General features: G+C 42.1%; 1 protein-coding gene across 1 annotated transcript; it reads left to right on the top strand.

Moving 5' to 3' along the window:
- Positions 1–338: 338 nt before the first annotated feature.
- On the top strand, positions 339–11,250 carry LOC119778606 (forkhead box protein K2-like). The gene is made up of 9 exons (XM_038277928.1): positions 339–847; positions 3,411–3,605; positions 3,696–3,837; positions 4,979–5,125; positions 8,446–8,639; positions 8,738–8,931; positions 9,014–9,271; positions 9,353–9,550; positions 9,846–11,250. Exons 1-9 carry the CDS (start codon positions 552–554, stop codon positions 10,022–10,024), a joined length of 1,803 nt encoding a protein of 600 aa, XP_038133856.1. The 5' UTR covers positions 339–551; the 3' UTR covers positions 10,025–11,250.
- Positions 11,251–15,718: the final 4,468 nt, after the last annotated feature.

Below are 15,718 nucleotides of genomic sequence, written 5' to 3' on the forward strand. Positions count from 1 at the left end.
ATGTTTGTGTTTATATATATGCGCATATTATATGTATATATATATATATATATATATATATATATATATATATATATATATATATATATATATATATATATATATATATATATATATGCCTTGATCTCTTTTCTTTTGATCTCCGGGTTTTGCACCTTTCCTCCATCTGCGTGTCAGGTTGCACTGCAACCGACCTAACATGGCTATTTTTATTGTTGTTGTCATTGGTAAACATCACTCATCTGCGTGCCTAAGCCACCTTCTTATTGGCGGAATTAATTGTCTCTCGCACGACTTCCGCCCGTTTGTCGGCTATTGATTGGTCCTCCCGTCGTTCTGACCCCGCCTTCCTCCTCATCGTGGTGTGTCTAAGCGGTTTGGTTGTGTCCCCGGTCTGGCACGTTCCTGGCTAAATCTTCTACAGTGTAAAATTGGCCCCCCCTCTAATTTAACCAGGCCCTAAAACGAACCCCTTTAATTTATCATATTTGCCACTTAATCCCCGCTCTGTAGACACCTAAAAATCTGCACCAGACACCTCGGACTGGAAGATGGCGGTGGTAAGCGGGATGTTGGGGTCGGCTATAGCCCGGCTGGAGGGCCGAGAGTTCGAGTATCTGATGAAGAAAAGGTCGGTGACCATCGGCCGGAACTCTTCCCAGGGCTCAGTGGACGTCAGCATGGGCCACTCGAGCTTCATATCCCGGCGGCACCTCGAAATCTTCACGGCCGGGGAGGATGGCTCAGGCACGAGGGAGTTCTACCTCCGATGCCTCGGAAAAAACGGGGTGTTTGTTGATGGGGTGTTCCAGAGAAGAGGGGCTCCTCCTCTTCAGCTTCCACGAATGTAAGTCTAGAGGGCGAGTTGTGTGAAATGATTCCCACCAATTAACCCACTCGTGTTTTTTTTTATTTTTTTTTATATATATATATATATAGGTGTGTATTGTTATTGTTGTTAGCCTGCAGCGTTGACGCACGTGCTGTGTTTAGCTTGTTACGTGCTGTTCGTGTGTACAGCAGCTACGTCACATGAAATCTCCATGTCAGACATGCTAATGTGACAATATTACTGCTTTCCCCACTAAATATTACCCCAAAAACATTCTACCCGTGTTGATAACGTTTCCTTATTGTTTTATGTTGTCATAAAACATGTTCCTGAGGTTATTTGTGGTATTTTTTAACATGTGGCAGCTAGCTTGGGAGGTAGAGGGGACATTAGCTGATTTTATTTCCCCACTTCCGCTGTTTTACATGTGCCACATTCAAGAGTTACTGCCTTTAATATTTATACCACACCTTTATAAACACCTTGGTGAAATAAAATAAAAATACGTAAAATTAAAGAAGGCTCTGTTAAAGTAAAGTCCTTTTAAAACTCACTGTGTTGCTACCATCAATAGTTTTTTTTTTTTTACTAAAGTAAGTGTTATTCTTGTTTGGGTACAATTACCTCAAAAAGAAATTAGGTAATAGGTCTTATTTTGAATAGTCTTAGAAGTTTTTTTTTGTTTTCCTTTATGCATCAAAAAATGTAAAAACAAGGGTTGTTTACCTGAATCCAAAGTTCATAAAATATATCCTAAAGTCTGGAAATCCATACAGCAGATTTCATAACATATTTCTGAATTAAACAAAGCTTAAATAGAAAAGCTTTGTGCAAACAAACTAAATCTAGAGTGTAAATTTATATGTTGAAGTGGAAAAATTCAGTAGTTTTGGAGGCGAGGACCTGTTCTCTGCAATACATGATGTGGGCTAATAGTTTGCCCTAGCATGGTCATGACCCCTCTCTACACTTTATGCTTAAATCCACAAAAACTGTAGCTTTTTTGTGAAAGCTATACTGAATAAAATTTTAAAAAGGAGTCACATGCACCCTTTCATCCATACATTTTCTCTAAGCAGGAGGGCTCCAAAGACAACAACATCCATGCACGCTCCACGTTAAACCTACTAGCTCTTCTGGAGGCCAATTAGTCAAACCTTTATGTCCTTGGAGTATAGGAGGAGTACTTAGAGAGAACCCACATGTTCACAAGAAGAACATACAAACAGCACCCAGTTGGGATTCACACAACAGCTTTGTGCTGCTAGGCAACATTTTAACAAAGGCTTCACTGTACAGCTCTTGCATAAACAACTTGAGCTTTTTTGAGATTTGAGTTGTTTTAATCCAGCTGATCTTGGCCCATCTCAGATTAGCCATTAGCCTTAGCCATTGGGCCAAACTTATGTTTAAAGAATGAAAAAAAGAGGAATATCTTCCCCAAGTATGACCTTTTAACCATTTCCTATGGCTAACAGCACCCATTTCATGTGTGATAAAGTTGCTTCCTAATAATTGGGAGACAAATATTCTAGAGGATTATCAATACATCAGTCACCCAATTTAATCAAGCAAACTGTTTTATTTTTACAAAGCATTGACCACTGACATAGGATAGCAATACATAGAAATATTGGCTAATGTCCTTAAAAGCAGAAAGCTGAGTTACATATCTGTGTCTTGATGCAGAATGAATGAAAACCAGTAGTAGAAAGTCTCAAAGTCGAGGCTGTTTGTAAACCTGGAAGCACCTTGGATGAGAGTCAGCTGAAATGTTACCCCAACTATATCTCCCAGTAACAGCTAGAGAAAGACTCCTTAGTCTTCTGATACATACTTATGCACTAATCGAGTTCAGGTTAGTAAAGTCCTTGTCATCCCAGAAATAGACCTGCTGAAGAGTTTTCCCCTTGGTGAAACAATGCAGTAAAATCTAACTGCATAAACCTTGGTTATCCTATTTATTATTAATTTCTTCATTCATAATTGGGAAAGGACTGAACAAGTATATTTGTGCCTTCTATGAAATTAAGAATTCCATATCCAGACCTCAGTCTCATTGAAATGCTGAGTTAGATTCATGGTATGTTTGTGCAAAAACGATTTCCACAAACCAAAAGGAAATGTTTAGAACTGAGTAAAGGCAAGATTTTTAATTTCATCCAGACTCTAAAGTAGAAGTAATGATGACGTAGACATTCTTAACAACATACCCAGAGGTTTAGTCGTGTTCCTCTTTTTCAGTTTTCTTAGTTTTTCTCTGTTTGTTTTTTCTTAACCCGTAACGAGTTTTTTCTTATTTTCGTTTGAGCTACATACGTTTTAAATATAGCCAAGCACATTAATAGAAAGTTGGACGCTTTAAGACGGATCTGTTATATAATGGTGTTGGTGTATGCCCGTTTTAGATTGTTGTGAAGCTGTCTCTCTGCTCCTCTCTGGGCTTCATTTGGAGCCCCCCAGCTTGCTTGTTGCCTGGCAGAAGGCCTGGGTGGAACACAGCGACTTCACCCCTGGTGTCGTTTCACAGCTTGATTTTTGCCGCCGTCACACCCCCTTCTTTCACGTTCTTTTGCAGGTGTTGTTTCCGCTTCCCCAGCACAAGTATAAAGATCACTTTCACAGCCCTGTCAAATGACAAGAAGGAGCCAAGGAACGTGCCGGAATCACCGGTCAAACCCGTCCAGCCCCAAATTTCGCCGCTAACCATCAACATTCCTGACAACATTGCCCACCTCATGAGCCCTCTGCCCTCGCCCACCGGCACCATCAGGTAGGAGCCTTGTTTAGTCGTTTGTGTCGCCATCACAGCGATGAGTCCAAATATGAACGCTTAATTTGGATCTATTTTTGTTTTGTTTAGCGCTGCAAACTCGTGTCCATCAAGTCCCAGGGGGGCGGGACTCTCCAGCTACAGAACGAGTCGCGTTCTCACCTCAGAAATCATAGGAGACAACTCGCAATCAGAAAACGATAAGGAGGCCTCAGGTGAAGACAGCCCAAAGGTGAGAGAACATGGTGCTGAGAGAAGTGAAGCACGACCAGCAGCTTTATTTGTTTTCTAGTTGAACAGAAGCTGATTCTGATAGAAACCAGAACTTTTTCTCTCTTAAAAGGCACGTTGTTCGTGCAGTCATGGTCAGAAAAATAACAAACCCCTCATTTTATAAGAGGATTCTGCAGATTTGAGGAGATCACTCAGTGTTTAAAGGCTATTTAAAGAAACGGTTATACAGCTAACGATTAATCGATTACTGATCACTTGGAATTAGATTAACATTACAAGTCAGGATGAATTCATTACAACTTGAAGCATATCATCGTTGTTAGAAAAATGAATCACAAGTTTATAACATTAAAGGTTGTCATTTCAGACGTAATCGCTAGGTTAGCCTCAGCTAGCAGGTTAGCTCGCCAAGTTCATGAAAGGACAACCCCACAGTTCTGTAAAGTAGGGCTGAAACAATAAATCAGATTAATTGTGATTAATCAATTATTTAAATACTTTTCAACTAATTTAGTAATCGATTAATCATTAGCTGTATAGTTAACAAGTATACAGACTAATCTTTCATCTGTCAATATGCTCTATCCAGATTTTGCAAAAAGTCTGCAAGGAACCTTTTGCTATCCGATTATTAATCGATTAATCAAGAAAATAATCAACAGATTAATCGGTTTTTGCAAAATAATTGTTAGTAGCAGCCCAACTGCAAAGCAAACTACTCTATTGCTCTGGGGGACAAAATAATCTGGGCTTTGACTGCATCAGACCTGTGTCTGAAAGGCTGTGAACCTCAATGTGAGCTGAACGCACATTCTTAAGAGGAATGGGTGAAAACTCCTCCACTGTGAGGCGAGAGACTGATAAAGTCAAGGAGAAAACAGCGTTTGAAAAGCTTTGCTGTTAAGTTTTTAACAAATCCATAAACTGGAGAAACGTGGAATCACGGACTTAGTTTTTCCACCCAGATCCTCTGGGATTTTGCTTTTGTGATTCATAAAAAGAAAGGCATTATGACTCTGCTTGTTTTCTGTTTGTTAGTCTGTATAGGATAATGTTGTTTTAAGCATTATTGTTCAGGCCTAAGAAAGAAACTTTCCTCCACAAACTCACTTTTTTTATTTCTTTTGTTGTTTCCACAGGATGACTCCAAACCTCCGTACTCCTATGCACAGCTAATAGTCCAAGCTATCACCATGGCTCCAGATAAACAGTTAACACTGAATGGAATATACACCCACATCACCAAGAACTACCCCTACTACAGAACGGCTGATAAAGGCTGGCAGGTCAGTGGTTCTACGGGGTCTGTGGGAGGCTCATCAGTTAGAGCAAAACTCACCTGACTGTGCAATGATTGTAATACTTTGGGCTTGTTGTATTTCACCGTATGCATCTTTGGTTTTTTGGATAGTTTATGTTTAGCAATTAGCTCTGTTTCTTTAAGGTTGGAAGGGCTGCTTTCCATCACCCTAATCTTTAGCCCCCCTTATTCAACAGATAGAGGCCGGAGCCGCTTCACAGTGCTAGCATTCCTTCCACCCTGAAGAAGGATGCTGGTGAAGCTAATATATTTATCGGAGGTGGGAATATTATTTAGAGCCATGATTCAATTCTGAGTCGGTTCAGTGCCAAGTTGTCAGTCTGTAGCGGCAAGCATGTTGGTGTTATGAGTCACAATCACCAGATCTGTGACAGTCGGCTCCTATTTTCAAAGACAGACTGCAACATGATGTTGACCTTTAGAACCATGTGGCTTCTTGCATCATAAGAGTTTACAAAAAACTAGATTCCAGCAGCCAGGTATTTGTTATAGAGTGAGTCACTGAAGACTGGGTTGATCTCTATGCCTATGTTTTTCATGCTAGAACCATGTGGTCATTTAGGTGAAGGTACGCAACCTTTTTTTGAGTCTCTTGATTAAAGCACTGGGTCAGCTGTAGGGCTGAACCATTTAGCCACAAATCTAAATTGCGATTATTTTTTATTATTTGCGATAGTTTTTGTTTTTTTTCCCTGATTTCCTTTTGCAGTCCTCATAAACATGTAGATGTTTCACTCCAGGGTTTCAGTTTTTAATGACCTTTAAAGCTTGCTTGTCTATAGTGCGATAATGCAGATCCTTATTGTAACCTTTGTTTGGAAAAGTGCTAACTTTACCTGCTAGCTTAGATCAGAGTGCTAGCTAGACGTTTCTCTTTGCTTTTTTTGTGGCAGCAAATTAACTTTAAACATATGGACACCACAAAGTGCTGGAGCGAGAGAAAAAAATGTGTCTCTTAGTCCTGTTAAATGTAACTTGACCAAAATTGAGCACCTCTGCGATTTTGAAATTGCAATTTCTTAAATTGTAATTATATTGCAATTATATTTGCCCAGGCCTAGTCAGCTGTCTCAGTTAAAGACTAACAGGATGGTGTGGCAAAACTTGGCTCCATCGTCTGCAACATGCAGATGAAACCCATGTTATCCATCACACTCTAAGGCCTTAGGTCTTTGGTTATGAAGCAGGTGAGACTCCTGGGTTGTTGTTGTTTTGTTTGCCTGCTTGTAATTGACAGAGTTTGGTGAACCGCTACCAGGGTGAGCTGGTCTCCTGCTGGCAGCTAACTCTGCTGTGTCCTTTAACTCCAGTTAAATCCCCATAATGTCAGCCTGCATATTTGAGGTGCTCCATTGTTTAGTAAAAATTGATCTGTGAGCTCATTTTAAAACAAAATGAGTCCAAATCTTTGCTTTTTAACAAAGAATGAAGTAGTTGAGCCTTTCTTTCTGTTTTGTAGTTTCTTCTCCGCATATTCTTCCCTGGAAAATGTTATAATTTAGATTCTCTGAAATGCTTTTTTCCTGCATTTTGAGGTGGAATGCAGTTAAGTTTCTGTCTTTATTCCACCACTACTTTCCTCCTGATTATGGGAAGTATGTGTTTTGGCTAGAGGTCAAAATTTCATGTGGATGATACGAGATCATTCTAAGGCTCAATTTTAAGTTTTATAGGTTAATTCAAACCTATCAGATAGTTTAATGCTACGTTCACAGCACGATTTGAGCAGCAAAAAAGCATCTGCTTCTTCATTTTTTAAGCTTGTACACATTAAGGTAAGACGCGCCTTAAGAGCATCTTTGATGCTGCTGAAGCGCGTCCAGTAAAGTGTGTCCAGATTGCTACTTCTATGTTTAATGGCAGAGAGCGGCTTTACTATATTTGCTGTGATCAGTGGGTAAAGAGCAGTTTTAATATATTTTATGCAAGAAAAGTCCACCTAAAAACATCGTCTGTGTATTCAGTTCATCAAGATTACAATCCTGCCTTAAAATATTATTTCGCTGTCAGAGCAGCTCAGACCCCCACATACCGGTGGTTTACTGTCACTGGGAATCCCCAGCAGCAGCCTCCTCAAGGGCTGGTTATACTCCCGCAGCAGTGTGTCGCAGTGAGCTTGTTGGAGGTATGAAGCAGATATTTTTCTGCACAATTTTGAAGCATGGTCTGCGCTATGTTATTTCACGCCACAACGCAAGAGGGCCAATCACAAACTAGCTGTGGGTTTAGATACGGCCGAGGTGGTGAGGAAGTGGAGGCAAGTTTATGCGACAACGGAGGGACATGAGGGCGAAAAAGAGCGGGGATCCAGGTGGAAAAAGGGTCCCAGCGTTCTCACACACATGTCCCTCTTCTAGCTGGTCTATCTACACGAATCGTGGCGGTCATACAAACAAAACAAGCCGGTCTCTCTCCCTGCCAGCTCCCAGATCGGCTTCTCTGATTGGTTGATGTGGCGTGTCAAGCAGCAAAAGTTAAATTTTTCCAGCATTTGAGCAAAGTTTCCTGGAAAAAAACAGGGCGTACAATTTGTCATATTTTTTGTAAACTACAGCGGAACGCATTGCCAGCTAAAAGGCTGTCCAGAACCTTTTGTGTGTTTCATCGTGTTATCATTAGACGCAGGTCTAGATCCCATTCCTACCTAGACGATGTGAGCCATAGTTCTGTTCAGTATTTTCAAAACTGTCTTATCTGCTGACTAGAGTGATTTATAGAGCTTTTTGTGCTAAATATAAAGAAAAATCCCTCCAGAACAGGAGGGATTTAAAAGACGTTAATATGTTCTTTGGAAACAACTTTGTAAAGACACCAGGGGGCTACCTGGGGACTGTTTGTTGCCCCAGGAATAGTTTTATGTGGCCCTGAACCAGAGCAGGGGAATGAAACAAAATTTCCCTTCAGCATATAGAGCTGAAGCAGAACTGCACTAATTTAATTTTCAGCGCTCAAAATGTTAAAGGACAGCAGCATTATTGTCAATATGGAAAATGTTAGAAACATCAGTGTTTCTGCTTTTCAGCCATGTTTTTCACTGCTTTAAATCATATCAACAAACTGGATTCAGTGACCCAGTCTAATCTGACCCTAAATGTAATACAGGACAGAGCGCCGGTCTTTAATCATCTGCTAACCACATCATCTTATTGTAAACCAGCATTAGAGCTCTAACCGGGTATTTTGGAGCCCCCTCCTCTTTTGAAGTGTTTCTATACTGTGTTCGCTGTCCCTGTTTGAAACAGAATGACGTCACAGTGACAGTGGAATGTGTATTGTTTTGTCCAGAACTCGATCCGCCACAACCTGTCGCTGAACCGGTACTTCATCAAAGTTGCCAGGTCCCAGGAAGAACCCGGCAAAGGTTCATTCTGGAGGATCGACCCCGCCTCAGAGGGCAAGCTGATAGAGCAAGCCTTCAGAAAGCGCAGGCCCAGGGGAGTGCCCTGCTTCCGGACCCCAGTGGGGCCCCTCTCCTCCAGGTGCGGTGTATCTCCTGCTACCCCCCACCCACCTTCATCTATGTGCTCCATGTTTCACGTCTGTGATTTTTACTTGCTTTTTGTTGTTGCGTTTCAAGGAGCGCCCCTGCCTCTCCCAACCACATGGGGGTGCTGTCTGCCCACTCTAGCGGGGTCCAGACCCCAGACAGCCTATCTAGAGAAGGGTCCCCAGTCCCCATGGAGCCAGAGGCCCCCCCCGCCCCCCCTGCTCAGGCAGTCCAACCCAAACTGGCTGTTATCCAGGAGGCTCGCTTTACCCAGAATTCTCCAGGTAAATCCTAGCAGCTTCACCAACGAATTCACCGTTCATTGTCTGTGCTGCTAATAAAGTTTGTTTTCCCTCTAACTCCCAGGCTCCCCCCTCAGCAGCCAGCCTGTCCTAATCGCCGTGCAGCGCCAGATGCCTCAAACCACCATGAAGCCTGTGACCTACACCATGGCAACCACAGCCATGGTAACAACATCAGTAAGCTCTTCCCCTGTCATGCAGACGGTGCACTTGGTCCACCAGATCCCGGCTGTCACCATGGCGACCGTCGGAGGGCAGCCTGCCTCGACAGAGAGCCTGGAGCCTCAAGAGAACGGAGGAGGAGAGCACCAGGAGATCAAAGGTGACTTGACGGGCAGCGTTCTCATCAGAGAACACGCCGGCAGCGCCCGCCGTCTCACGCTTCTCCCTCCTTGTGTTGCAGTCAAAGTGGAGCCGGTGCCGTCCATCAGCGCCTCTTCTATAGGTGGAGTCGGCCGCATCATGCAGAGCTCCCAGGCTGCTCCTCTGACCACCGTCACCATCGTTCAACAAGCCCCGCTTGGCCAGCACCAGCTTCCTATAAAGGCTATAACGCAAAATGGGACTCACCTGGTGCCCATCAGCACTGCTGCTAGTTCAGGTGTCTAATTAACATACACACATATACTTGGGTAAATGGGTTAAATCTGGGAGCAGCTAATGTTCGCTTTGCAAAGTATGTTTTTTGGAGGGATTTTAAAGCTGCACTATATCAACATAACTTTTCTGCTGGAATCAGCCTGTCTCTGCTCTCTGACTCTAAAGACAGCCTTTTGTTTATCGTCCTTCCTGCGTCTGTCGCTCCAGCAACCGTCCACTGAGTATCAAACAGCCGCTCTCTACAGCCAGTGATAGTTTTTAGTAAATTCTTTTTTTTTTTTTGTCTTTTTCTGCAGCAAACCCTCTCCATCTCCTGGCAACACACGCGTCCGCCTCAGCCTCCCTCCCCACCAAGAGGCAGAATGGAGAGCTGCAGGATCAGCCCGAGTCGAAGAGGATGAAAACCGAGGAGGAGAACAACAACGTCGGCAACAACGGCACCACACACAGCACCGGAGAGGCTGACGACAAGTAGCCTCCTGATCCCTAACCCAGCTCTGCCGGGCCTCCATCCTTTCATCCGTCCATCCCGCCCTCCGTCGCCACCCCCCAGGTGCCAAAAAAATAGCACTGACGATTGTGCAAACCCTCCCTATCTGCCACGTATTTAATAGCAGAAAACTCAATGCAAAAACTAGAGACCAAACTGAAAGTGAAAAAGAAGCGTAGCTGATGACTGTGAAACACCCCCGCCCCACCCCCACCCACCTTCTAAGTTTGAGATCCAGAAAGCAAGAAGAAACCAAGATGGAAGTAAGGAAAGTTCAGAACAAAATATTATCTGTGCAACTTCCCCCAAAGACGAACAGGAGTCTCCTCCAGGTAGCATTACGGACAAGTATTAACCCAGAAATGACATCATCAGTAGGCAGGCTTGTGGACGTGTGCACATTCCCATCTCCGGCAGCTAGCCTCCACGTCGACCTACCTAACCGAGTCACGAGTAGAAATGCAGTATTCCGTTGTATCTTTGGCTCTTTATGGAGTGTTAGTCCGTTTTCCAAGGCACAGATGCTGTCTAGTAATAATCCAGAGCAGGAAGCTCTTTAAGAACATCCAAACATCTCGACACGGTATTCCGGGAACCTTTTTGTTGCTGTTTTTGTACGTGGACTGTTCGGTGACATGAATGTAGTCTTACTTTTTTTGTTAAGTTTCTTTTCTTTTTTTTTCCTTTAAAGAAAAAAACACTATGGAGTGGATTCTCTGCAGTTTCTGCAAATGAAACGTGGTTCTCGCTGTACATCAACAGATCTTTGTCATATTTTCCAGATATCCTATGAATTAAAAAAAGAAAAAGTATATTCCCGTGTGTATTTGAGCATACGTGTCATTGAGCTTGCATGTAACAGATGTAGAAACAAAAAGTACCAGAGCTGATAATCTGAAATATGGAACTGAAGAAAAACTTCGACTGAATCTAACGCTGTACGATTCTGACCTGTGCTGCACTTAACCTCTTAAATTTATTATTTTTTTCCATCGTTTCATATTTGTATTTGCTCACTTTGTTTTTTCCCTGTCATCGTCGGCTGTGTTTGTTTTTTTGGGGTTCATTTGTCTTTTTTTTTTTTTTTATTTCAGGTGACAAAAGTAAAGCTTTTCAGCTTGTGTTCTATGTTCTATGAGCAAAAACAAGTGATAGGTGTTTGTTCTGCTTCAGTGGAGAAATGCTTTTTTTTATAAATTTATTTAAACACAGATTCTCTCAGTTTGTATTTCTTTGAGTAAACCATTTCAGTTGAGCAAATACAGACTCTATCTTTATTTCTATGTGCTGAAATAAAGTGACTCGTTGGGTTTTAATACGGGCCGTTCAAGCATGAGGGGAAAGAAGAAATGTGTGAATGTGACTGTTTTGTAAAAGAACCACAAATGTTTATTTTGATCAGGGGTCATTAACGTGGTGCCCATGGATACCAAAGAGGCCTCAGGGGGGGCATCTTCTGAAAACAGCACAACTCACCAGTGGGCTAAGATAGACATTTTAATTTTATTCTGTTGCTCTTCTTTTTAAATCATTTATAGAGCATTTCATACAGATCTTCATCATCAGAGTATTTAAGCATTTATAGAGATTGCAAATTGACAGTATAAAGAAAATTAGGAGTTATGATACAATAAAATATGTATGAAGTTAAGGTGAATGCTGAACCGTCCTTCCTCCATTCTTTCCTCCATCCTTCCTTTCCTTCTTCCATTCCTCCCTCCCTCCTATCCTTCCTCCCTCCATCCTTTCCTTCTTCCATTCCTCCATCCTATCCTTCCTCCCTCCATCCTTTCCTTCTTCCATTCCTCCCTCCATCCTTTCCTTCTTCCATTCCTCCCTCCCTCCTTTCCTCCCCCCCTTTTCCATCCATCCCTCCCTCCTATCCTTCCTCCCTCCATCCTTTCCTCCTCCTTCCAATCCTCCCTCCATCCTATCCATCCTATCTCTCCTCCCTCTATCCTATCCTTTCCTCCTTCCATTTCTTCCTCCTTCCATCCTTTCCTCCCTTCCTCCTTCCATTCCTCCCTCCTATACCTCCTCTCCTTCCTCCCTCCTCCTTCCATTCCTCCCTCCCTCCATCCTTTCCTCCATCCTCCTTCCATTCCTCCCTCCCTCCATCCTTTCCTCCGTTCATCCTATCCTTCTCTCCATTCCTTCCTTTTATTCTCCATTCCTTCCTTTCTTCCTTTTATTCTCCATTCCTTCCTTTCTTCCTTTTATTCTCTATTCCTTCCTTTCTTTCCTTTCCTTCCCTGTATTTATGTATGAAGTGAAGGTAAACACTGATCCATCCAGTTCATAGGTCAGTGTTGGTAGCTCTGCCTATGACTGTATCCATGAAGTAGCCCTCAGCCTTAGAGAGGTTGGTCACCCCTGCTCTAGATGTTTTTTTTTCTTACACCTGTACCAAGTATTGCAGAAATGACAAGCAGATGGATAATTTGTTGAACCCAGTTTAAAGCTACAGTGTGTAATAATTACAGGCATATAAAGTCAGAAATTTAATATATTATACATAACTATGTTGTTTATCATCACCTATGAGCTCAGCCTTTTAACCATAATATTTGCGTTGCCTTAGAATTCGTTATTTATAATTACATAGGAGCGGGTCTCGCAGCCATGGAGGCTGACATCTTTGCGCTACGGCAAGCGCAGAGGCAACAAACTAGCGATTGCGAGATCTCCCATGACGCTCAAAAATAACTACGGCAAGTTGAGAGAGATTAACTGAGACGGTACTGAACAGTAGATGGCAGTATTATGCCTGAGAAGCGTTTAGTCTGCCTGAAACCAAAGAAGAAGAAGAAGCAGGTATACTGCGCCTCAGTAACAAGAAAGGTGAACAAGGCGGCAGGCGTGAGTGACTTTGCAAACTGTTTGGCACTGTGTGGCCAAACATCAGACGAATGGAGGATCATGCCTACTCTGTATCACAACGAAAAGCGGCGGACACCGAACCCCCGTCATCTAAGAAGCGGAAACACGACGAGAATAAACGCAAGCGTGACAAGAAACGGCAAAAAACACGGATCAACATTGGCACGGCATTTACACGATGGAAGTCACTGATGGAGGAAAAAGGTTTTCAAAGTGACGCTCAAGTTGCCAGTTTTCTCTTGGACAGGTAATTAATCCTACACACACAATTGTCTAATATCACTGCAGTTTTTGGAGTACAGGATGCTCAGACCTGTCTAAAACAATAACATGCTGCGTGATGATGCTGTTACTCTCCAGTATACTTATTCAGCAACGTCCCTGACGTTTCACAGGTAATGATTCAGTAATTTTCTGTAAAATAATTTTCTGGATATATACCTCGGTTACTTCTCTCCGGCTCCTTTGGAGATCTTCAAGCCTTTCCTCCTCTGCTCTCACCCCGCTGGCTCCCCTCTCTCGCCTGGCCCTAGCTGCACAGCCTCCCTGCCTTCGCCCTCGTCCTCTCCCTCTCCCTCGCGTTGTAACCCCCGTGCCACCAAAATGACTTGGACTCTGTAAACGGGGGATATATATTCTTCCAGCGAACACAATCTCGCTGTTAAACTAATGACTACAATTACTTCGTCTGTTTATATCACCATGCAAAGCAGCTCACCAAGACGTCACAACGATGTAGAAAAAATAACGGGTATATTTATTATCTTAAGTCTACATGAAATCTATACCCTACACAGACTAATGAAATACTATCTGTAAAATTATCTATGTAAACAAACCTCATCACTTGAGAGGGTAGGTGATGTGGACGTCGTAGAAGAAATTTTGTCCCGTAACGCTCGCCGTACTGTTGGGGGGGAGAAGCGGTGGGGGGGAGATGTTCATGTTGCTGCGGTCTGTAGTCTGACCGCTAGATGTCGCTGAAAATTACACACTGTAGCTTTAAGTAAGGATGATACCATTTATTTTATTTTTTTTTTTTTACTAATTTTTACAGTTATGAGAAGAATTCTCACCCTGAAAGTTTGGCATGTGAATGTATGTAATGTAAGTTATTTATATATTTGGGTTCATCTGACACGGCTATGAATGTTCGCAGGTCATCATGTTCAGCCGCTCCCCTACATCAAGCCAGCCTTGATTTAGTGATGGCAATTTCGAAGCCCCATGAACCAATTAAACACAATTGACCTAAAGTCGACACCATCTCGATACGTTTGGTACAGTTTAGAATTGCTCCATCTGCTAGATAGCTATCAGAACTACAATTTAGCTGTCCGCATAATTTCACGATTGAACTTGTTTGTTCCATGATAATAATAGCATTGATAATGATTATTCATATAAATAAATACTGGAAAAAGCTCTGACCTTTGAATATTATAAACAGCACTTCTTATGCACTACAGCATCTGTGTAGGAATAGCACGCATTTGGGAGTCTGTGGGATCTTATCCAATGGATTCTGTATATTTTTTTTGCTGTCCATTCATTTTTCCATGCATTTTCAGTCACCCTTCATTGCAATCTCTGGCTGTCTACGGGCGAGAGGCGGGGTACACCCTGGACAGGTAGCAATACATCACAGAGACAAACATCCATTCACATCTAAGGAGAATGTAGAGAAGCCAATTAACCTAACAGTCATGTTTTTGGACTGTGGGAGGAAGCCAGAGTACCCGGAGAGAACCCACACATGCACAGGGAGAGCACGCAAACACCATGCAGAAAGACCCAAGGCTGGGAATCGAACCTTCTTACTGCAAGGCGGCAGTGCTATCCAATGCTCCACTGAGCAGTGCTAATTTGATTAAAGCTAATTTGGTAAAAGTTGAAGTATCAACTTGACCTCTTTACTCAAGTAAAAGTGAAAAAGTATGTGCTCCAAAAACTACTTAAAGTATAAAAGTATAAAGTAACCTTTTAAAAAACAGCCAGATGCCACTATATGAATTGAAAGCTCAATTTTTCGACTATTTCAAAAAATTCTTTGAGATAGAGCCAAGGATGAGGAAGGTCTTGTTGGTCTCCATCTCCAGATACGCTCTCGCCTGTGTCCGACCTTTCAGACATTTCAACATCTTTTTCTGATTCCGACATTGCAGCATGGCATAGACAATTCACGTTTGCAGTTTGAAGAACACCTGCTTGCTTCTGATAATTTCCTTTAGCTAATCAATGAGTGTTTGCGTTATATGACTCATCCAGTTACACTAGTTTTCACTATATGTGGATGGCACCATGATCTGCATTGGATGGCATGCATTACCTGAAATAAATATTTATAAACATTAAACCAAAGCCAAGAGTTACGACTAATGTTTGTTTTAAAAATGTAAGGAATAGAAAGTACAGAGACTTGTGTGAAAATGTAATGAGTAGAAGTCAGAACTTGTGTTATTTTCAGGCAATAATAATAATTAAAAAAAAGAACGCTGCCATCTAGTGGCCACTCAGGATTAGTACATATACTCCAACCCAAAAACCTCAGATTTTTTATTTGACTGACTGAGCTTTCCAGGTATTTCACTGCTCCTGGATTCAAAGGAATAACGAAGAGAGCATTTGTTTTACAACAGATGAAAAATAATTATTCAAACTAATTCCCATTATCAACAAAAAAAAAAAATCAAAGAAGTTTAAAAACCTAATTGCAAACTCTAAAATAAACCAACAAGGGAAATTTGGATGGTTTTTAATTTTCAGAAACACGTTTAGGTGAGAAAACTGGCAGCAGTT

This window comes from Cyprinodon tularosa, unplaced genomic scaffold (genome assembly GCF_016077235.1).
Source record: "Cyprinodon tularosa strain WSP-4 unplaced genomic scaffold, ASM1607723v1 ctg136, whole genome shotgun sequence".
Taxonomy (NCBI): Eukaryota; Metazoa; Chordata; class Actinopteri; order Cyprinodontiformes; family Cyprinodontidae; genus Cyprinodon; species Cyprinodon tularosa.

Bases quoted from the DNA above. Each gene is read 5' to 3' on its own strand.
- LOC119778606 (XM_038277928.1), top strand. From the start codon at position 552: ATGGCGGTGGTAAGCGGGATGTTGGGGTCGGCTATAGCCCGGCTGGAG. The intron at 8,640-8,737 runs GTGCGGTGTATC...TTGCGTTTCAAG, and splicing joins GTGGGGCCCCTCTCCTCCAG to GAGCGCCCCTGCCTCTCCCA. The intron at 9,272-9,352 runs GTGACTTGACGG...CTTGTGTTGCAG, and splicing joins AGAGCACCAGGAGATCAAAG to TCAAAGTGGAGCCGGTGCCG.